The sequence below is a fragment of the Esox lucius genome, chromosome 8, assembly GCF_011004845.1.
Source record: "Esox lucius isolate fEsoLuc1 chromosome 8, fEsoLuc1.pri, whole genome shotgun sequence".
Classification (NCBI taxonomy): Eukaryota; Metazoa; Chordata; class Actinopteri; order Esociformes; family Esocidae; genus Esox; species Esox lucius.
This window is the reverse complement of record NC_047576.1, coordinates 11,849,856-11,873,535: the sequence shown is the minus strand read 5'-3', so window position 1 is coordinate 11,873,535 and position 23,680 is coordinate 11,849,856. Positions and strand designations below refer to the sequence as shown.

General features: G+C 39.2%; 2 protein-coding genes across 3 annotated transcripts in view; one reads left to right on the top strand and one right to left on the bottom strand.

The window, feature by feature from the left end:
• Window positions 1–3,581: 3,581 nt before the first annotated feature.
• Window positions 3,582–14,146, bottom strand: fstl3 (follistatin-like 3 (secreted glycoprotein)). The gene is made up of 5 exons (XM_010871614.4): window positions 13,827–14,146; window positions 12,991–13,176; window positions 6,037–6,252; window positions 5,621–5,848; window positions 3,582–5,252 (listed from the first exon to the last, which is right to left on the bottom strand). Exons 1-5 carry the CDS (start codon window positions 13,903–13,905, stop codon window positions 5,200–5,202), a joined length of 762 nt encoding a protein of 253 aa, XP_010869916.1. The 5' UTR covers window positions 13,906–14,146; the 3' UTR covers window positions 3,582–5,199.
• Window positions 14,147–20,053: 5,907 nt separating this feature from the next.
• LOC105011530 (serine/threonine-protein kinase STK11) overlaps window positions 20,054–23,680 on the top strand; it is a 32,422-nt gene continuing 28,795 nt past the window's right edge. The window contains exons 1-4 of one of the 2 annotated variants that reach the window (XM_034293655.1): window positions 20,054–20,071; window positions 20,917–21,004; window positions 21,700–22,613; window positions 22,922–23,005. In XM_034293655.1, coding sequence (XP_034149546.1) covers window positions 22,321–22,613; window positions 22,922–23,005 — 377 coding nt within the window. In that variant the 5' untranslated portion in view covers window positions 20,054–20,071; window positions 20,917–21,004; window positions 21,700–22,320. Of the gene's footprint in view, window positions 20,072–20,916; window positions 21,005–21,699; window positions 22,614–22,921; window positions 23,006–23,680 lie in introns of those variants that run through there. The other variant, XM_034293656.1, reaches the window with a different exon arrangement.

The following is a 23,680-nucleotide window of genomic DNA, read 5'->3' as shown; positions in this document are numbered from 1 at the left end:
GATGATACCATGAAATGTATTTGACAGACAAGAAAAAAATATTTCATTTAAAATAGTGCCATTTAAGAACAATAATCAAGAAATACAATACTTACTTTAAAAAAACATTTTGATGGCATTGTTATTGGCGGTTCGAGCAAACATTTAATTCCATTCTGTTGTAATAAAAGGGTGCTTGGATCAGAATATAAACATCTCCTAAAGTTAAACCAGATGCTGGCCTAGTCAGTAAGGGAGTGTCTCTCCGTCAGAGCAGGGAAAAACAAGGAAGGTATTTCATACAGGAAAGTGAGTCAGTCTGTGGCCCTCTGTCTCTCACTTCACCCACCCGTCCCTTAGAGGAGGTTCCTCAGGGATTGGAGAAGGGGCCCTGTCCCTCTTCTTTGATGCTCTAACACCCTTCCCAGAGGCCTGTCAGAAGGCTGTCAGCTACCAGGACCATTGCACGCACAAAGGCTGCAGCATTGTAAAATCTGTCCATCACTGCAGCTCACTATGCTGCTCTTAACATGAACAGTTCACCATGGTTCATTGCCTCTTTTAGGCAATGATAGATGCTATACATAAGCTTGTCACAACAGCCCCATTAAGATTCAAATTACTTAATAAATTACTTGTCTGGAATGGCTAGCTTATATACATATTATTTTCCAAAAACTAAGAATTGTCAGGCCAGAAAGTAATAGCAACCTAATTCACACGCCCTACACTAATTGAACCCCATATCTGGTTGGTATGAAATAAATGACATTAGCATAATAATTGCAATGTTTTCTATGTAAATATTGCTTTTGGCAAATAATGTTAATGTCCCCATGAATTTTATTTATGTCGCTTTTAAAAGTAATTTTTCCACCAACATAGACAAACGTAAGCTTTAACTGTTCATATTTGAATAATTTATTTATTTATTAACAAAGAAGAATTGACGGAAGTTAACAAGTACTTCCTTAGTGACACTTGCACAAAATGTGCCGGATAATTGAAAACAGAGGGCCAATGGAAAGGGACCATTTGAGATTTAGACAATATATTTTTGATGATGCTTAGTTGACTAGGCAAATGACATCCAAAATGTTAAAGAGATTTCACTTCTACTGCTAAATGTTTAGTTTTTAAACATCCATGTGTTTTGTCAGAAAACGTACTGGTATTATACTGTATAACATGTAACGTTGAATGCAGATGTTGTGAAAGTCTGACTTTTCTAGGTAAGATAATCACAAACCTGCTAAGATTGTGGTGACAGCTCGATGATGTGTACCCATTTTTGGGCTTATAAAAGATTACATGTTGTATAACCATTGGTTCTTTAAGAATATGACTCATAAATGCCTCAAGAGCTTATTCCAGCTGTTGTACACCATCATAACCCAAAATACAAGCTTGTTTACACCTTTTGTAAGCACTGTATATGTAAACACACACAGTTTGTCCTGAAAACATGGTTAAAACTATCATTGTATGCAGTATATCTTGAATGGTCAGGCATTGCTTTCATAGCCCCACAGGTTTCACCAAAATACAAGTGGGGAAAACTCATTGTTCGAATGTAGGAATACAGCTTTAAGTGATATATACAACCATGCAGGTCACTATTAAGTTAAATCCCATTAAATGTAATTTTATATGAGAAAGTGTAATCAGCTGGGTCTATTGGAACCTCCAGTACCTAAAATTGGACCCCAAACAATCCAGACCAGAAGTTACGCAGGTTAGAGCATGGGTTGAAACTGTGAAGACATGCGCCCTCCTTAGCTTGACGCTTTTCACACATGGGCCCTCACACATTCCTCTGTCAGGGAAATATCCTATGGAGTTTGGCCTTGGAGTAATGTAATCTATGTTGAATATTAAACTGTAGGAGAATGTGTATAGATTTGACTGAGCAGGAATGAATGTACTCCATGCTATACTCCCAAGCTGACATAGGTATGCTAGAGTGTTCTCACACTACAATATTTTTATTTAGATAAATGCAACTCGCTGCCAGATGTGTGTTAGAGATACGTTTTTATAAGTGTCAACTGGTGAAAATGTAAATCATCGCGTATCACCTTCCCGAGATAGCATGGGCTTCTTTTCAGACAGACACCCCCTACGGTTTCTGAGATCTTAAGATGACTTCTCGCTAATTGTGTATTGTAGCAGAACAGAGGTTCTGAGGTTATTTCCATCAACTGCAGCAGGATAATTATACTGAAACACGTCTAGTGGACATGTAGTTGATTTAAATGGCCTGATATAGAATTAGTTACCGGATATTATTATCGTCTTAGCTTTGAGGCTAATTTTGCCTGGTTGGCCTATAAGACAACAGGTTGTTATCTTGGAAACGGGAATGGGAGTTCCTCACAAATGGCCTCTGGGCCTTCCTTGGCCCTGTCTTTTCCTTGCCCCCATCGACAATGCTGCACCAGACACTGCCCACCGTGTGTGGAAAAACTGTCCAGAAAGATCTGTACTGGAGCAGCCAGATTGGCACTGACAACAAGCTCCATCAGAAAGCTGTTCCAGCTCGAGCTCATTTGGCACTTCTCTGTAACCACAGCAAACATACTAGGCTCCTACATGGGATACATAAGACCCATTCTCAAGTATTCTGTCTCTGGCCTCACTTAAATCAAGACTGTTGAGCTGGGGTTTGTCCAGAAAAGAGCCTGTAGGTTGTAGACCAGCTACAGGGAAACCCTTGAAATTACATCTCTGAAGACCAGTTGCGGACTAGCTAACCACTTCCAGACACCAGATGCTGGATGGGCAACATGTAACGACCATGAACTGAACACTCCCATTACATACTTCATTAAACAGGCCAAAGCACACACACCTTAGCCAAGGAGCCTTAGAAACACCTGCCTTAGATGCGTTTTCTAAGGCTGCCACCCTTAACCTTGAAAGTACTTAATGTTGTGGTTTTGTATTTATTGCATATTTTAACTTTATTTGTTTTGCTATTTTAGGAAGTTCTCCTTGTCGATTATAAAGTGGTGTACAATTCTATGATTGTAAGATACCAAAATATATTTAACTAAAATTAGTTAATCATTATTATTTCTATTAGTTAATCATTATTATTTCTTAATTTTTGATTAAATTAGTTAATCAAAAATTAAGTTAATCATTATTATTCCTATGACCACAGGTTAGACCTTTTTGCTAGGTGTATATTTTTATAGACAGATCTGTTCCAAAGGCAAAAACTATGTGATTGGTTGACTCAATGAGGGCGGAGCCTACATTCCCAACTCAGAACTAGCGTAACTGAAGATTACATTTAAAATTGTTAAGGTTTAATGTTGGGGTTAGATAAGGGTTATGGTTAAGGTCAGAGGGCAGGGTAGGGATTAGGTTTTAGGGTAGCAACAATCCATAACCCTGGTCTCATTACCTGTTATGCAAGCCACTTGATATGCTATTTACATCTCAACTTTCACAACTGGGTTTCAGCTATATGTTTTTGCCTACTATTACATTTCATTCCTGTTCATGATTTCTGTTGTATTGTCATGACCTATTGACCAATCACTGACACTTAAGTACCTTTATTAAGCATTACAGGGGTGATACATTTCCCCATGCTAATGCAGATGTTGGAATTTGTACCACTTTATTTGTAATCAGAATTACTATTATTACTTTATGTCATATGCATAAATATTCAAATATTTATGCATATGACTACAAAACTTTATAAAAACTATTCAAAATGCAATCCTTTTAATCACAAATAGGTTCCGGTGTTACCTTTTACCTCTAACTTCTGCCCAATTCAACAGCCTTTACTAATATAGACATTTTTACACATTTATAACCACGGTAACCCTGAAGTTGTAACATACATGAAAGACGCATCATGACAAATGCTATATTTTATGTTGAGATAAAATGGCAGTACAAAAATACAAAAATAAGTAAATTTCACAGTAGGTACACAGGTACATGAAATAGCGTTGTAATTACTAGAAAATACTTAAATTTGTTTAAAAATAGTATGTCTTTTTGTAAAAATCTTAAATCTAGAATGGGCAGCACTGTTCAGTCTTCTCACAATAACCAATAGCTAATTGCAAATAGCTACCCATATAATGAATGGCCATCCAATATTTCAACATTTTAACAGATACATTCAGATGTATTGTCTGGGGTTCCGCTAAGTTAACTTTGAGTAATTTTAGGTTATTTGGCATTCCCAGACAAATAAGATTTTGTTTTCAATTTGATATAGCTAACAACATTTGTTTTATTTTACAGATACATGGTGATACAGTTTATTCAATAACCCAAATAACATCATATTGGACTCATATGACGAAAAAACATTAAATACTGTATAAACAAATCCAAGACTTAAACAGTGGAGGTATTGTAAAGGCTTGGGGTTGAACCAACAGCCTAATAAAACTGCTGCAGATTGAACTAAACTGTTAGAGTGATCAGTGGGTGGCTCAGAGTTTTGATTGGGCTCCAGCGTAAACAGTGTCGTACTCTGTACAGGCAGATCGTGCGGAAACATACTATAGACCTCCAAACAAAGACTGAAGTACAGACAGCAGCTGCGCTATTTTGCTTAGAGTGAATTATAACCATATTTTCGCCCTCCAAGCATTGTATCCAGTATCCAAACAAACTGAGGTTGCTTGCCATACTGCTTTTAGGGGGACAAAGCACCTCAATTTTGGATATGAAAACACAAAAATAAAAATAACACTCCAACATAACAGAATACCAGTGACCATTCGCATACTGTACATGTACACCTAAAAACAAAATAAAAAATAAATACATGTAACCTGACCTATGGATATATGGATTTGTTTACAAGATAAAAACATAAATAAAACAGATTTGATACCTTCTCCAATAAATATTAATGGTATTTATTTACAATATACACATCTATTCCTGTATTTAAGGTCCACTACGTATTTCTTATTTTCAAGATATATATGTATATATATGCCTTTCATCTGTCTCCACAGTTTCATGAGCAAATCTTTCAGTTTAACATACATTGCATGCATCAACAAATACAGTGTTGGTTTCCTTTTGAAAGAAAAACAGCTACTTCCAGCAAGTCCTCCCACATCAAATGTATCGTCATTGTATTTACAGGGGTAGGGATGTACCAGGTGAACTATGCTACCTCTAGTACTAGGTGGACTGTAGAACCAGGTGGATCACACCAGAACTGTCTCTCTAGAGTGAATTTTCCTCACTGCCTTCCAAATCCAGAGTGTTTCTTGGAACATCTTTGGGAGAGAGGGAACACAAGATAAAACTATCAAACATTGATGTGAGTTGAAAAACTTTTAACTTTTAAGGAAATGGAAACCTCTGCCATATTTTCCCGCTAACAAACATACATCAGTGAATGCTCTGTAGCTACTTTGAATACATTGTCCAAGAGTCCATTAAGGTATGTTTATGCATACATGAAAAAATACAACTTGAGTGGAACGCACACCAAAATGAAAAGTGCAATCACAAATAAAAACACTGAAATACTAAAGATCTAAAGTCTAAAGACACAATAAAAATACCTTAACTTCAGGTAGTTTATTCATTTATTCCACTATAAGAAGGCCATGTGCAGACAGATAAGGTGAAGGGCACTTACTGGAGCAGTTGCCATAGTGACGCACTCCTATGGAGCGCCCCAGGAAGCACGTGGCTCTGCGGAGGTGGCAGGCGCTCGGATACGTGATGTTGTCGTTGCCACAGATTGGCAACTCAGATTTCAGCGGCGTTGGGCAGGGCGTCATGCGGCACATCACACAGTGGGCACTGTTAGTTTGGTCAGTCACACATGTGTGGGTCCCAGGGCACACCACGTTGGAGCAGGACTCTGGACAGAAGATGGACACACGGGGCATTAGTAATAAATTAGTAAACGCGGCATCAGAACAAAGGAACACTGGCGGTGAACACTTGTTCGCAGGATTGTAGCGCGTAATATGGCTTCATCAGCACCAGCTAATACATAACTGAACTGACGCACAGCAAAACTCTTTAGAAGGACGGAGATGTACTCACTTTTGCATTCCCCTTGGTACATGACCTCCAAATCAGGGTGCCCCTTGCAGCGGGCCATGAGGAGTTCACACTCGTCACGATAGGAGTTCCCATCGCTGCCACACACAGCATGCTTTTTGGAGATGTTAGTGCAGTCAGGGGAGCACACACACTGAGGACGTCCGGACTTCATTTTACAAACCTTCCCTGCGCTGCAGTTCACACCATCGCAGGTCTCTGCAAAACGGAACGTCAGTATTTGTGTCAAAGCGTTGGTCGGTGGCGGTGGACGACGGCGCGGAAACAAGTGCTCCAGACCCACTGATTCAAATCCACATTCGTTCTCCGCAGAACCGACCAAACGGATGGAAACCTTTCTATGCACGATTCCTCCAGCAACACACAATAAACACATGTTTGGTCATCCACAAGGATGTTTAGTCTGCAAGAATGTGTCTGAGGTTGAGACTGTTTCCATAACAGTAAGATCCCTGTAATGACGAAGGCAGGGCCAAGCCTTATGGACGGACGGACGGATGGCGGGGTGTTTCGGCAGATCGTGACAGTTCAGATTTACAGACCAAAACCAGGCTCAACTGACACCCTCCAAGGCCCAGGCACACTCTCCCACAACTGTAACCCTGAAACAACACAGATACCATCTCCATTTTTCAACAGACTTCCCGGAACCGTTTGAACCTGATACAGAGTGATGTTTTTTGCCCTGATCCCTGAGATCCTGTAAAAGTAGGACTTTATTGCCTTTCTCTGTGAGCGCTTACTTTAATATCCTGTTATTCTGCATCCCCAAAGAGGCCTGCTACCTCTGGGTGTCTCACACCACTATCAGATTCCCCCCCCGCCCTTCCAGTTCCCTCTTTCTGTTCTTTTTTGGTCTAGTCCACTTGCAGCAAGTTGTTATTCATATACGTTTTCACAAATCAATGCAGATTGAAATATAGGTTAGACATGGAGGGACAATCAACACCCAGGAATGCTGTGAAGCATTAAGAGTCAGTGGCCCAGTGGAGAGGACGCACGACTGGGACCACTCTGAAAGGCACCTCCAGGTTAGTAAGGGAAAGCAGTTTGCCTAGCACTTACGAGCGTTGGGCCAGTAACTGAAAGGCTGCTAGATTGAATCCCTCAGCTGGCAAGGTGAAATATTTGTCGTTCTGGTTTTGAGGAAGACAGCTAACCGTAATAACTCCAAGGTCATAATGGCTGATCCTGATTTTGAAGGTGATTGGTATCTGCAACAAAAAAAAAAAAACTGATTTCCATATGTGAATTTGAAATAGGGCGAGTAAAAGTTATTGTTATTAATCGCCAAGCACTTCCATACAATATCACGTGCATTGATGCCGTAGGTTTGTTTTTTCCGTCTGACTAATGATCCAGATAGTGCTCCACATTATGAGGAACAGACGTCTGGGCATGTGGCAGACATTTCTCCTGTGGTAAACAGGAATTCAGTTTATTCTCCAATGGGGAGGCAGCCAGGTCTGTGTCCCAGCCAGTCTTGGGAAAGAATTAATGCAGAGTGAATTATATGAGGGAGGAGGAGGACAAGGAGGAGGAGGGTGATTGCCCATTTATCAGATTCTTTCCATTTCATTCAATTGCACTGCAATTTTTAGGGATATATTGGGTAGTTGTTCTGAGTTTGGGACCAGCCTCTCGAAAGTTCTTGAAACTGCGAACCAATTAATTTTTTTAATAGAATTTTTTTTTTAAATCAGTCGACCCCACATGAAGATGCAAGTTCTAGTTTGTGAAACAGGAAATAGGGATTTAGAAATCCAGCAAAATAACTGAAATTTAAATATTGTCTTATACATTTTGTCTCCTTGTTACTTTGTCATTCAGGATCAATGATGGTTATTTCTTCATTATGAAAGCACATGATATCTGATGACAACATTTTATTGTTTCATTGTGATGACATCTACCATCAAATAATACTGTTTGTATATTACTTTTTTGGCTTATATAAGTGCATGCTGTAATAGCCCTCCCTGCAAGTTATCCCAAGAAGACACATGGTCTAGTTATACCCAAATGAGCTGCTGGAATCCACCATAGTCTAGCTGTGATCCTTTAAATTGAATTACTGAAGTACGAAAAAAGCTTTGAGAGGACAAGAGAAGGAATAAGGTTCTGGGGCTACCTGAGAGCATCTGGTTTTCATCTTAGACTGGTCAATATTTATCAGTGACAAAGACCTTCATCCAATTTTTCTCCAGTTAACATTAAAAACACAAAAAAGAAAATTCGGACACCCACCATCTCAAATTATTACAAAATAAGTTGTTGTCTTTTTAACAGATTATTAGCATTCCTGAAACAATATTTTGTTGTTTCAGGAATGTCAGTTCATAGCATTCATAATATACAATACCTACAGTAGTACACAATGTCCAATTTGTTTAAACCTCTTAACAAAGGTGAATATGGGTAGAAATAAATGTTCAAAAGCTATCCACAAACATTCCAGCCCCAGACCAAGACTACACCCAAAAGCCAATATACAGTCTCAGCTCTCTTTGTTTGACAAGTTGAGGCTGTGAGAATTGTTTATTCAACCTATGTCATGTTCTCTCAGTGAATTCATGCAGAAGTATTTTCATGGGCTACATTAGGTAGTCTATATGAAATACACTGGGTAACACAAGAGTCGAATAATAACGGTATGCTAATTTCCATTTATTTTTCCACCTACCTCATAATGCCAAAGGGAAAACTTATTTTGGGGAAATTGTGCCAATTTATTTCAAATGAAAACTTAAATATCTCATGTACATATGTATTCAGACCCTTCATTCAGTACTTGCCGTAACCTTTGGCAGCGGTTACAGCAAGTCTTCTTATGTGACTTTACCAGTTTTGAACACCTGGATTTGGACAGTTTCTCCCATTCTTCCTTGCAGGTCCTGTCAAGCTCTGTCAAAATGAATGGGGAACATCGGTGAACTGCCATCTTCAGGCCTCCCCAAAGATGTTCAATTGGGTTCAAGTGTGGGGTTTGGCTGGGCCACTTAAGTACATTTACAGATTTCTCCCAAAGCAACTCCAGCATTGTCTTGGCTGTGTGCTTCAGGTTGTTGTTGTGCTGAAAGATGACTCTTCACCCCAGTCTGAGGACATCTCTGTGTTTCGCTATATTCATCCTTCCATTAATCCTGTTCAGTTTTCAAGTCCGTGCTGCATCCCTATTGCATGACACTCCCACCACCATGCTTCACCATCAGGATTGTATTAGCCAGGCAATGAGCAGTACCTTTTTTCACTAGATGGAATGCTTGGCATTAAGGCTTAATAGTTTGATTAGAGAATAGTTTTCCTCATGCTCTCAGTCCTTTAAGCGGCATTTCATATGCCTTTTACTCAAGATTGGTTTCCAACAAGCCACTGATTATAAATCCCTAATTGATTGTGTGCTGCAGAGATGGTTGTCCATCTTTGCAGAGAAACTCTGAAGCTCTGTTTGAGTGGCCATTGGGTTCTTTCCCACCTCCCTGATAAAGGCCCTTTATGGACGGCCAGCTGTAGGAAGAATCTTGGTTGTTTCAAACTTCTTCCATTTCACAATGATGGAGCCCATTGTGCTTCTGGGAACTTTCGATGCTTTAGCAATATTTGTACAGCTTTACCCAGATCTATAACACAATTCTCAGAGGTCTACAGAGAGTTCCTTTCATGCACTGTGAGTGGGGGACCTTATACAGGCAGGTTTTGTGGTATTCTAAATCCAATGTCCAACCAATTGAATTTGCCATGGTTGGACACCAATCAAGTTCTACAGAAATCTAAAAGATAATCAAAGGACACGGGATGCATCCGAGTTGAAATTGGAGCGTCGTCGCAAAGGGTCTAAATCGTCACCCAGTGGAACAAGCATTCCATGATGTGACCTCTCTTTTTGGTGAACAAAGCCACAGAAGCAGACTACATCCTTCATCCTTTATATTTTCTAAATACCAGCAGCATGAACATGAACAACCCAACTGCATTTGATTCCTTTTAGGTTATCGATGAAAATGTAAACTGGTTATTCAATCATTTTCTTTTTAGCTCAGTAGATTTTAAATGATCTATAGATGTCCAATTCGATAATTGGCGCAAAATGTATTGATTATCGGAATCCATGATTACTTGTTTTAAGAGTTTTGACGGGAAAAATTATTATGAGAATTCTCTCAAATAAAAGTTACCAGCATGGAGTTAGGACGTTTACTCTTTCAAAATACACTAGCAGCGTGAACATTTTTAGATACTTTTCTGAATATATACAGATATTGCAGTGTAAATAGGCCCGCAGTGATGGTTTGCTTATGCCTGCTGTGGTCTCTAATGGCCTTCAAGTGTAAAAATAAATCACTAGATAACCAAGACACAAAACTTAATGCTGCAATCTACTTACAAACCAATGTGTAGCAGTTGAACCACCCGTGTATGTTTGTATGTAAAATACAACAAAATGACTCTAATGCACTCCAAACATTTTAGGGCATGAGAGTTACTTAAAAACCACGAACAATGTCATGAGCTGCACATACTTTTTTTTTTTAACAATTCACATCCTTCTCTTTTCTTCCATACACCCTTTCAATTACCTTTCAATTATTACTGTCCTTACCATACAATAGGAAGTACTGCACTATGTATCTGTCAATGTACATGGTAAAATAAGGGTCAAAGCACACGTTTAATGGGTGCTTAATGCAATAACAAAGAGGTTCTTTGTTTTTCCTGGTTGACATCGTCTTTAATGGCAGTCTATCCAACAGCGGGTACTTGAGAAGACACATGAGACCATAGGCTTAATGGCAAAATACATGAGGAGGTACTTCAGGGTCCCTCGGGGCAGAGAAACATGATATGGTCACTGAAAAAGGAACCACTGCTTAGTGAAGTTTAGTGAAGGTGGACACCAGCAATCCTGTAACCAACAGGTTAATTAACAGATCAATGATGATTCAGTGTTTAATATGGTAGAATGTGCAAATAAATGTGCCTATTTCAGAAGTTTCACGATAGCTCTGGTTTGCTGGACAATATATTAGCCATGTATTCAATATTAACCACAATAAAATTATTCTGTCACAATACATGGAGAATTACTATATGATGCTGTAGGACAAAGCAAAAACTCCCTTTCAAAAGTAGAAAGCCTCCATCAAAGTCAGGAGAATGAAATTTTTACTAAAAGTGTATACATTCTGCATTAAAAAAAATCTAAGGAATTAAAGTTTATTTATATAGAACAACCAAACATGGAATCCTTCAGCAAATAAAGAAATGCAAAGACAAGAACTCTGAAAGTGAAATTCACTGTTCCGTGAATAAACTGTCCAAAAGCCTAATTTGGGTGAAAAAGGAGAATCCCCCACGTTTCAATGTTAATTCAAATCTAAACCTTCAAATGATAACATATGTTAAATATGTAAAGTGTATAGAGCAATTAATTTATCCAAATACATATCAAAGTAAAAATAATATGTACACAATTGTGGACCACTCATTCTTTAGTTTATGAAATCACTTTGTATTCTTTCTAGATTATATTCTCAGGCCAGTTTATAAAAAACATATATTCAAAATATGTTACTGTAGTTTGTCCAAAAATCTAAACAATAATTTAAAAGCACATTCAACGAGAGTTTTGAGTGAAACATTATGCTGTTAAGTTTGAATGTGAATGCGAATAATTTATCACATTTTCTTATTAGCTGTTTTGATAGTTGGTGTCAGTTTGGAATTACAGATGCAATGAATGATGAAAAATGTATGCAGGTTCCAGACAGTTAATTGTCTTGGACAAACAGTGATGTACCATAAACAAGTATAATCTGCATCATAAAGGCACTAACTGCAACTGGTCGCCAATTCAATTTTGAATATAGCAACAACACTGCAATAGAAGATGCTTTTATGAAGAAAAAAAATGTGAGTTTACGGCTGGGCGATACGGTGTTAAAAATCATATCACATCATATCATATTCGATTTTTTTGACAGTAACATTATATATCATAGTATATTTATTTGTTCCTTTAATTGCAAGAAAAACTTTTAAGGAGTACCAGACTCTCGGATGGTGACTGCTTATTTATAAAAGTAAACTAACAGGTTTTTTCATTGCTTTTGTGACATTTAGCAGACAATCGTTTTCTGTTTGTGGTCTTTCTAAATTGGATGCATGTCCAAACGATGGAGGATGCCCCCTTCTTTCAAAATAATTCTCAGTTGTTGGGTTGGGGAGCAGGGGTCAGTCCTACCATGCGAGCACAACCCTCTTACATTTTGTCTGCAAAGATCACTCCTCATTGCAGACAGAAAGCATGTTTGCGTGTGGTGCACGAGTTGGTTTACATTGAAACAGAAAAGGTAACACTAACGTGTGTTTTCAGTAGTAAAATTATAGTATCGCTTCTTGATTATGGCCTTTTCTAGCAACGCAGCACAGTGCATGCTCTAGTCTAGAGCAAATCCAAGCTCTATCCTTCCACGGCACATACAGTATGGGAAACTCCATATCATGACAAAACTATATCCTTATATCATTTCAACCGTCCGTAACGAACACTTAAGTGTGGGACACTTTTTTACTAACAGCAAAAACAGCACCATCTCATGGTCACAATCTGTTAATATCAGGTGATATGATTTGTTATAAACCTATTCATTTGAATTACTAATTTCCCTGAACAAGGGATAACAACCACCACCAAATTCACTGAGAAAACATTATACAGGATGAATAATAAAAATATACAAAAACTGCGGGTTCATACAACATGAAGAACTGATACTAAATGCTAGATGTTGGCAGTGGGTCGGCGTTGGGTGCGACTTAGAGTTTTTGTCAAACCGTTTGAGAAACAAAATCATAATTAAAGAGGTTTTGGGAATACTTTCTTTTTTACAGTTTTGTCCATAGCAGGTCATTCTGAGAGTTGTAGTGCATTGTTACCTTTGCAGGGCTTGCAGGATACGATTCCTAGGAAGCCCAGCAAGCTGACCTCGTTGATGGGCAGACTGGTGTTGGACCACGCCGTGTCCAGACGGCCCCCAGCACAGCATTCCTCCCTGCTTACCCCACGCATCAGCACCATATCACAGCGTTGCTCCTGGCTCTGCTGCAGCCAGCACATGCCCGCTGAACACACCAAAGCAAACACAAGAACACATGATCTCAGTGTTAACTGACATACATGATTGTATGTAACTTACCTACCTAAACTATCTTTTAGGGACTACAAGAAATGCAAATGGCCCACTTCAGAGTACCTGTAGCCTACAATATTCAGCACTCTTGAACCTATATCAAACTGGGCTCAATTGACCAGACCAATTGTAGTCAGAACTACGTATGCTGGCCAAACTCTGTCCACATAAAATACAGCAGCATCGACTTCACCTAATCAGAGAGAAAAATATGTTTGCACAATCATGTGGTTTTGTTTACAGGCCATCAAAGATACAACTCTATACACCTTCACATATCAGCCTCAATCGTATACGGTATTCAAAGTATAGTCTGCACGAGAATAACGTTACCTTTTAGATCTGAAACATGCACTTCTGTACACTAACGCCAACTATGTATAAACTGCACGCTATGTCTACACAGCTACACCATGCGCACTCAATCATGTTTGGTCTTGATGTGTTTTATGGCGGATGGTCATCATTCAGTCATTTCTAAATGATTTCAAAGAGTTGAAAAGGTTACATCGCTTCTTACGGCAAAACTTGGTTTGACAATTCTTTCTTAATCATAGTCGTTTGAACGTCTTTTTTACTCACCATTTACAGGATATTTTCCAAATATTTGACTCAAAGTAACAAGTGTCAAGCCAAAAAGTACACGACGAAAAAAGTCCATTGTAATAGCAAAAAAAATAAGAAAATAAAACTTTGGCTAAACTTGCAAAAGTGTTTTTGTTGTCGTCAGAAGGTTTAGAAAGAATGTTAACTTAGCAAAGGAGACGATCAGTTCTCTCTTACGTGAATGAATGTCTTCTAGCTGATGTCGTTCCCCTCTATATAAATATTTAGCTGCGACCGAATGCTGCTGGGATGGGCGATGCTCTCAGCCAGTTACAATGCTGGAACCGACAAGGCTCTGTCTGACTCAATTTCCAGACATGAGACGTCCCTCAGAGTGCAATAGACACGCGTCTTCTGATTGTGGATTGAACAAAAAAAAAAGATTCCAGTTCATCAGGTGTTATTCTGAAAGTAGAGGCCTTGCACATTACAAATGGGATGTGCATACCTTTCAAACGTATGAAATAACATAAAAATGACGTTAAAAAGTTCTTAAGATTTTAAAAATAGTCTGATGTAGAATAATAATTTCATATTATTTGAATTGTGTTACTTAGTATTAATTGCTCTATGTATGTTGGTTATAACCAATAACAACAATAATAGTACAACTTTTTAATTATTGAGTTCAGGTGTTTCAGCCACACCCATTGCTCACAGGTGCATAAAATCCAGCACACAGCCATCATATTGCCACAGACAAAATTTGGCAGTACAATGGGTCGTACTGAAGAGTTTACTCACCTTAAACCTGGCACTGTCATTGGATGCCATCTTTGCCACAAGTCAGTTTGTGACGTTTCTGCCCTACTTGATCTGCCCTAGTCAACTGTAAGCACTATAACTGTAAAGGGAAAGCACCTAGGAGCAACAACAGACCAGCTACAAAGTGGTAGACCACGCAAATACAAAAGGAGAAGCCGTTGAGTGCTGAAGCGAGTAGCACCTAAAAATCACCTATCATCTGTTGCATCTCTCACCACAGAGTTCCAAACTGCCTCTGGAAGCAACATCAGCACAAGTACTGTGCGTCGCGAGCTTCACGACATGGGTTTCCATGGCTGAGCAGCAATATGCAAGCCTCACATCAACATATGCAATGCCAAGCGTCGGCTTGAGTGGTGTCAAGCATGAGCCGTGGAAACATGTTCTCTGGAGTGATTAATCACTCTTCATAGTCTGATGGACAAATCTGAATGTAATGGATGCCAGGTGAACGCCACCTAATGTTTGGTGGAGGAGGGATAATGATCTGGGGCTGTGTTTCAGGGTATGGGCTAGGATCCTTAGTTCCAGTGAAGTGTAATCTTTGTGCTAAAGGATACAAAGACATTTTAGACAATTGGGTGATTCCAACTTTGTGGCAACAGTTCGGGGAAGGCCCTTTCCTAGGCCTGTTCCAGCATGACTGTGCCCCTGAGCACAAAGCGTGGTCCATAAAGACATGGTTCGATGAGGTTGGTGTGAAAGAACTTAAGTGGCCTACACAGAGGCCAATCCTCAACCCCATTGAAAATCTTTGGGATTAACTGTTGCATCGATTTTGAGCCATGTCTTTTCATCCAACATCAGTGCCTGACCTCACAAATGCTGTTTTGGTTGAATGGGCACAAATTCCTACACAGACACTCCAAAATCTTGTGGAAAGCACAATTTGTGGAGGTAATCTGATTAGATTTCACCCCATGCTTTTTGAAGCACCTCCCACAAGTTGGATTGGCTTGATGGGCACTTCTTACATATCATATGGTCAAGTTGCTCGCACAACAGCTCAACAGGGTTGAGATCCGGTGACTGTGCTGGCCACTCCATTATGAGCAGAATACCAGGAAGACTGCTTCTTCCCTATATACAGTGGGGAGAACAAGTATTTGATACACTGCCGATTTTGTAGGTTTTCCCACTTACAAAGCATGTAGAAGTCTGTAATTGTTATCATAGGTACTCTTTAACTGTGAGTGACGGAATCTAAAATAAAAATCCATTGTATGATTTTTAAGTAATTAATTTGCATTTTATAGCATGACATAAGTATTTGATACATCAGAAAAGCAGAACTTAATATTTGGTACAGAAACCTTTGTTTGCAATTACAGAAATCATATGTTTCCTGTAGTTCTTGACCAGGTTTGCACACACTTCAGCAGGGATTTTGGCCCACTTCTCTATACAGGCCTTCACCAGATCCTTCAGGTTTCGGGGCTGTCACTAGGCAATATGGACTTTCAGCTCCCTCCAAAGATTTTCTATTGGGTTCAGGTCTGGAGACTGGCTAGGCCATTCCAGGACTTTGAGATGCTTCTTACACAGCCACTCCTTAGTTGCCCTGGCTGTGTGTTTCGGGTTGTTGTCCTGCTGGAAGACCCAGCCACGACCCATCTTCAATGCTCTTACTGAGGGAAGGAGGTTGTTGGCCAAGATCTTGCGATACATGTCCCCATCCATCCTCCCCTCAATACGGTGCAGTCGTCCTGTCCCCTTTGCAGAAAAGCATCCCCAAAGAATGATGTTTCCACCTCCATGCTTCACGGTTGGGATGGTGTTCTTGGGGTTGTACTCATCCTTCTTCTTCCTCCAAACATGGCGAGTGGAGTTTAGACCAAAAAGCTCTTGTCTCATCAGACCACATGACCTTCTCCCATTCCTCCTCTGGGTCATCCAGATGGTCATTGACAAAAGTCAGACGGGCCTGGACATGCACTGGCTTGAGCAGGGGGACCTTGCGTGCACTGCAGGATTTTAATCCATGACGGCGTAGTGTGTTACTAATGGTTTTCTATGAGACTGTGGTCCCAGCTCTCTTCAGACCATTGACCAGGTCCTGCCGTGTAGTTCTGGGCTGATCCCTCACCTTCCTCATGATCATTGATGCCCCACGAGGTGAGATCTTGCATGCAGCCCCAGACCGAGGGAGATTGACCGTCATCTTGAACTTCTTCCATTTTCTAATAATTGCGCCATCAGTTGTTGCCTTCTCATCAAGCTGCTGGCCTATTGTCCTGTAGCCCATCCCAGCCTTGTGCAGGTCTACAATTTTAGCCCTAATGTCCTTACACAGCTCTCTGGTCTTGGCCATTGTGGAGAGGTTGGAGTCTGATTGATTGAGTGTATGGAAAGGTATCTTTTATACAGGTAACGAGTTCAAACAGGTGCAGTTAATACAGGTAATGAGTGGAGAACAGGAGGGCCTCTTAAAGAAAATCTAACAGCTCTGTGAGAGCCGGAATTCTAACTGGTTGGTAGGTGATCAAATACTTATGTCATGCAATAAAAAAGCAAATTAATTATTTAAAAATCATACAATGTGAAGTTTTAGATTCCGTCTCTCACAGTTTAAGTGTACCTATGATAAAAATTACAGACCTCTACGTGCTTTGTAATTAGGAAAACCTGCAGAATCGGCAGTGTATCAAATACTTGTTCTCCCCACTGTAATTATTGCATAGTGTGTTATCTAACCCATAGTGCTGTGTGTGGGTCATTGTCCTGCTGTAGGAGGAAACTGCCTCCAATCAAGTGTCAAATATGACATGGCATTGCAAAATGGAATGATATCCCTCCTTCTTCGAGATCCCTTTTACCCTGTACAAATCTTCAACTTTACCACCACAAAAGCACTCCCAGACCATCACATTGTCTCCACTATGCTTGACAGATGGCATCAAGCGCTCCTCCAGCATCTTTTCACTTCAGTCTACTTTTCAAACATTTTCTTTTTGATCTGAATACCTCCAACTTAGATTTGTCTATCCATAACCCTTTTTCCCAATCTTCCTCTGTCCAGTGTCTGTGTTCTTTTGCCCATCTTAATCTTATGTGTCTTTTTTTTTTGCAACTCTAAACTGTCTAAAAGGCCAGCATGCCAGAGTCGCCTCTTCACTGTTGATATTGAGATTGGTATTTTGCGGGTACTATTTAATGAAGCTACCAGTTGAGGACCTGTGAGGCGTCTGTTTCAACACTGACCATATCTCCGTCGACTTCTCCTGGACCCTCAACACTTCAACCCTGGCCAGAAAGGTACTGAAGAAGGACCATCTGTCTCCCAAGATCCTTGTGAACTTCTAACGCTGCACATTCGCATTGCGTTGCAAAGTCTGATAAGGAGGTTTTCAGTTGGTACATGTACATGTCTACCTCAGGAACTTCATCGCTGCTATCCCTGCATTTCAGTTGCACATACTACCTAGCACCTTCAATTGGCCTTCATTGCACATTTAGTATTGCCATTTGTACTTGCATTTGCATTGCACATTTATACATCCCACCAATAACACACATTGTTCTTAATTATTTAACTTAGAAATTATCTGCACACTTCTATTTGCACTTCTGGTTAGATGCCAACTGTATTTTGTTGTACTGTACTTGTACTTGTACACTGACAATAAAGTTGAATCTAATCTAATGTATTTGTCCACTTGCTGAGTTGTGCACCTGGGCCTCCCACTCCTCTTTCTATTCTGGTTAGAGACAGTTTGCGCTGTTCTGTGAATAGAGTAGTACACAGCATTTTATGGGATCTTCAGCTTCTTGGCAATTTCTCCCATGGAATAGCTTCAATTTCTCAAAACATGAATTGACTGATGGGTTTTAGAAAAAAGTTATTTGTTTCTGGCCATTTTGAGCTTGTAATCTAACCCACAATTGCTGATGCTCCATATACTCAACAGTTTTCAGCTGTGCTAACATAATTGCAAAAGGGTTTTCTCATGATCAATTAGCTATTTAAAATGGTAAATTGGTTAACAATCTCAATGTGCCATCAGAATACAAGATTGATGGTTGCTGATAATGGGTCTCTGTACGCTTATGTAGATATTCCATAAAAAATCAGCCATTTCCAGCACCAATAGTCATTTACAACATTGACAATGTCTACACTGTAATTCTGATCAATTTGATATTATTTTAATGGATCAAAAAAAAAAATCTGAGAGACTCCAAACTTTAGTGTTTACATATTTATGGCCAAATAGTGTATGTTTCAAAAATGTAATATACCAATCTTTTTTTATTTCCCACAATGCAGATTTAATCAGCTATATACCTTAATTGCATTGTAGATTAACCTAAACAATACACAAAGTGAATCCATATAAGTATACTATTAAATCAGATATGTCCTGCCCAGACAGTCTCAATGACCACTAAGCTTAAAGTGGTTAAATTCCCACATAAGACATATTGTTTTAGGATCAGGGCAAGCAAGATGATAGCCATTTTTCGTTTTATGAGAGGATATTCAGCTAATAAGTGATAAAAGATGTGAGGCCCCAGTTCATCCAGAGAAGCATAAGCAGATGAATGGCGTCAGTGTCAGAGAGCAATTGGAGTTTTATTTTTGTGACGTTAAGGGTTTATCAATGTATCATTGCCTTCTTATATATTTTATGTTATCTGTGAAACCCATGGAGAATAACTGCTGACTTGAGAGGAGCTAAAGGGGATCAAATAGATATAATTAACAAATAAGTGAGTGTGGTGAGGGGTTCTGCATTCATTTCACTGGTAGAATCCATAAATGAAATGGTACAGTGAGCATGAGAATAATTTAATCCACATGTATACCTCCATTATTCTTTCACCCCTAGTTATCAGCCATCTTTTTTGGTCTACCATATATGGACACGTGTTGGTTAGCCTATTGATTTCTGTGGGGATGCCCGGCTCCATTGTTTCTCCTGTCCACTCATTCCGCCTCTTCTGTAGCGTATGAAATTGCTTGGGAGTAGGAGCCAAAGTTGTGTACATTTTCCCATCTGTCTGCCTCTGGCATTAATATAGTCCCTTTGATGGTGGAGTAAATGAAAGTAGCATATGCTGTTTCTGTAAGTTGTGGTGAATGATCTTGCCTTCTGTTGCTGTACAGAGATCCCTAGGGCACAGATGGAATGCTGACCCGCCAGAGTGAAGTGGGTGGGCTGGAGCAACAGGTCACTTTGGCAGCTCACATGGATTGGATCATTGAGCCACACAGATGCATAGGCTATGTTCCTGAAACCTAACTTTGGACCTCAAAGACAGTTCCACTGATGTTTTTTCATTGTTCCTACGAATCAAGGACCTGGAACACCACGTGGGTAAAATGAATTATCAGGTAGAACAGAAAACCAGGAGGCTTTGGACCTCTGTGGGTTAGCCTTGAATACCCCTGTAGCTCTGAGCGACTTCTAATCTCTTATTATAAGGAGCTAAAAAAATTTGGGAAAGCAATACTGGTGAGACTTTTCAGGTTAAAACTGTTGTGTGGAATAATTTGTTTTTGTATTAGAACTGTCATTTGAGGACTTGTTTGCTCAATCTATACATTTTTTTGTTGTATTTTAGACTTAGTTCGTAATTTATTATGATTATGATTACAATTTTTTTTGCCATCTACACTAAGTACCCAATAATGATAAAAACAAAACGTTTTTAGAAATTTGAATCCTTCCTCTTTCCAATTAGCGGTTAATTTACAATAAGGCAATGGAAAGTGCTACATTGTGATGATTTTTAATCTAGACCAGAGAAATATTATCTTATTGCTGCCATCAACTGGTAAGTATTGACATAACATCCTTAAAAAGAAGGCAGAATAAAATCATTATTATCATTAATTTGAATAATCCAATAGCACATTCATGCAGAATAATAAAGAATGTCACCGGGGCACTGAATTATTTGCTCAAATAGGTATGAAAGATATACTCACGCAAACTATCCCATGTATCTAGAAACAAATGAAACAAAAAAAAAAAGATAAATCTAAATCTAGATCTCTTTTTAGATTATTATTATTATTTTAAACGTATTGTATTGCTTTAAAATCGGGCCACATTTTACCTGATAGCAATTCCATATTTCTCAGCTGTTGATTGATTTGATGAATTATATGTTTTAGAGCAAGATGGCATGCGATTTAATACATCCACAGTGGAATTTATGCTTCCTCTCAGAAAATTATAATGTATTATTATTTAACAACATTAGAAAGTTGTTTTCCATTTTGTTTTTGTCGAAATGTGAAATAAGAAAAAACATACATTTTCATGAATGTTAATGAGTGACATTTATTTTGAAGGCGAAAGTAGGTTGAAGCGGTGCGTCAGGGTATGTAAACAAGATGGAAGCGTTCCTGACAGCAAACATTTAGAAAATCTTTGACAATGGTAAGTAGCTAGCGTTCAGGCTAAAGTTTACCTATTTTAACAAACAGCCAATATACCCCATACCTGAGAATGTAATGCAAATTATATTGCTAACGCAAATGAATATAGGGTTTAGCTCGTTAAGCTACATGTAAACATTGCTTGGGTTTTGGATTTCACTGCGAAACGTTGCAGTTGCTAAGATGACTTGATGCTGGCAATGTTAGCTTGCTATCTAGTTGGCTAGCAGGATAACGCTTGTTTATCTCAAGTGTTGTTTTTTGCACCATTGTTGGTTGCTACAGTGCGGCTTTTCTTTTTTGTACATCCCCCTGAATAGGTGCAAATCCATAACTGGACAATTGTGTTCATGTGTGTCCTTCGTTTACCTGTACAGTCAGTAACAGTAACGTTACTATCATCAAGGGAAACTAGCCAGTATAAAAATGACAGCAATGTTTGCTAACGTCAGTTAACATTTGGTTGGCCCGGCTTTTGCCCTCATTTATGTTCATGACCTGCAATGTTGAGTGGATTAGATATTTTCCTTAGAAGATACTGCTAGTTTAGTTTTTTTGTAATAATTCCGACTTCAATTTTAAGTGTTATAGCATATCAACAACTGGTACTTGGTATTGACAGTGACATGTATCTGGAAAGTGGTTCTAAAGTGAATTTGTTCAAAATCTTTATTTATTTGATTTTGCCTTTCACAGATCTGAGGATCCCTTCTGTGATTAATTGAAGCTAACTAAGCAGTTGCTCAGTCTTGGCAAGTACACAGGGTTTGTCTAATACATGGATTGAGATAAGATCCTAGCTAAAATGCCTACATTTTGAAATCTATTATACACTGGATTCACAACACATTATGGTTGAAAAGCAATAATGCATACAGAACACAATTACTTGGTTTGCATAAAACATGATGTCATTCTGCAACAACCAACGAAGTCTGCACACATTTCAACACTGCAAGTTCCAGGGGTCACAAGGTCATGGCTAAAAAGATTGGAATAGGCCCATTTCATCTGAGAACAAAGACAGAACCAGAAGATTTTGTCATACCAGAACTATATTCTGTAGATACACTTCCTACACCCAGTCCACTCACCTCTCAGGACACTGCTTAAGCAGTGCATTATCATCAGTGGGCTGAGGAGAACATTGTTAAATTTTTTGCCATTGCAGTGTTCTGCATTTCAATCCCACAGTCTGCATTTAACTTTTCTGTGCAGGAGTATTCTTATTGCGAATGTGTATTATTTTACCCGGGACACCCAGACTCATCAGCTTGGTTTACATCTGTAGTAAACGGTCACACTATACGCACAACCATGAGTGATGAGGACTTCCATGAGAATATGGACTATTTTGAGAGTCCGAGTGACCTGGCCAAGGGCATGGAAACTTTCATCCACCGCATTGACTCCACAGAAGTCATCTATGAACCCCGGAGGAAGAGGGCCAAGCTGATTGGGAAGTATTTGATGGGGGACCTGTTAGGGGAGGGCTCCTACGGGAAGGTGAAGGAGATGCTGGATTCTGAAACACTCTGCAGGAGGGCCGTCAAGATCCTTAAGAAGAAGAAACTGAGACGCATCCCCAATGGGGAGCAAAATGTCAAAAAGTATGTGGATTTCTTTGCATGGGCCTTCACTGAATTTTGTGTTGATATATGTAGAATAAGCTAGTGGTTTCAAATTACAATTTGTATTATTGCCTCAGAGGTCCTTATGTATTTCAAGACACTGGTGTTCGATTATTCTAACTTAATTCTACCTTTGAAAGGCCAGAAGATGAAATGTCGCGGTTGTTCCAAATCCTTTGCCCTACATTTTTTTGCAATTGGGTGCTTATGAATGTGCATAACTTCCATAGGGTAAATAGTAAGTTTCTGTGCTTTACCGTGCTAAACCTTTTTTTTTCCCCTTACAGAGAGATTCAGCTTTTACGAAGATTGAGGCACAAGAATATTATCCAGTTGGTTGAGGTTTTGTATATTGAGGAGAAGCAAAAGATATATCCTTTTAAACTACTCTTACGGTTTTCTAGCAGAAGTGTATCTGAAACATACGCATACCTCATTGTACAATTCACACTAACAAAGCATTCACAGCCACCAACACTGCATATGTCTGTGCACGATAGCTTCATGTGTTGATTGTCAAATAGGCTGGTCTATTTTGGGAGGATTTAGGGGGTTGTTTTCCCATGGAACAATTGTAGACTAAGCAGTGAAACTTTAAAGGGAAGCATCCATCGATCGCTGCCCGAAATCCCATGTTGCTGTAAGTGAGTGGTATGACCACATGGGGTCGCTGTTGGCATTGTTTATGACTCTTATACACATTATTTCAAATGCTTAGAAGAAGGCCATGGAAATAAAATGGTAGGAGAATTAAAACCGTACAAAAATGTAGGATATTTACACACTGGGAATATTTTAACATGCCTCTGGGGAATTGTGAAATTGACAGTGATAATGAATAGACTTTGGGCAGTAATATAAATGGGATTCCAGTAGCAGCAGTTATGGGGTGTAGGTGTAGCATTGCATGTTTGTGTGTCAGTGTGTGAGTGACTATATTTCTGGGAGTCTGTGCAAGACACTGTTGTTTTGCTGCTGGTAAATCCAGAATCAAAATGTCAGTAGTCTAAGTAGCCCAAATGCATGTTTGGCATTTGTGGTCCAGT

Coding starts and splice junctions, on each gene's coding strand:
- fstl3 (XM_010871614.4), bottom strand. CDS start 13,905: ATGGACTTTTTTCGTCGTGTACTTTTTGGCTTGACACTTGTTACTTTG. Junction 13,177..13,826: donor TGGAAAATATCCTGTAAATG/GTGAGTAAAAAA, acceptor TGGTGTGTTCAG/CGGGCATGTGCTGGCTGCAG. Junction 5,253..5,620: donor TCACTATGGCAACTGCTCCA/GTAAGTGCCCTT, acceptor TCTCTCCCAAAG/ATGTTCCAAGAAACACTCTG.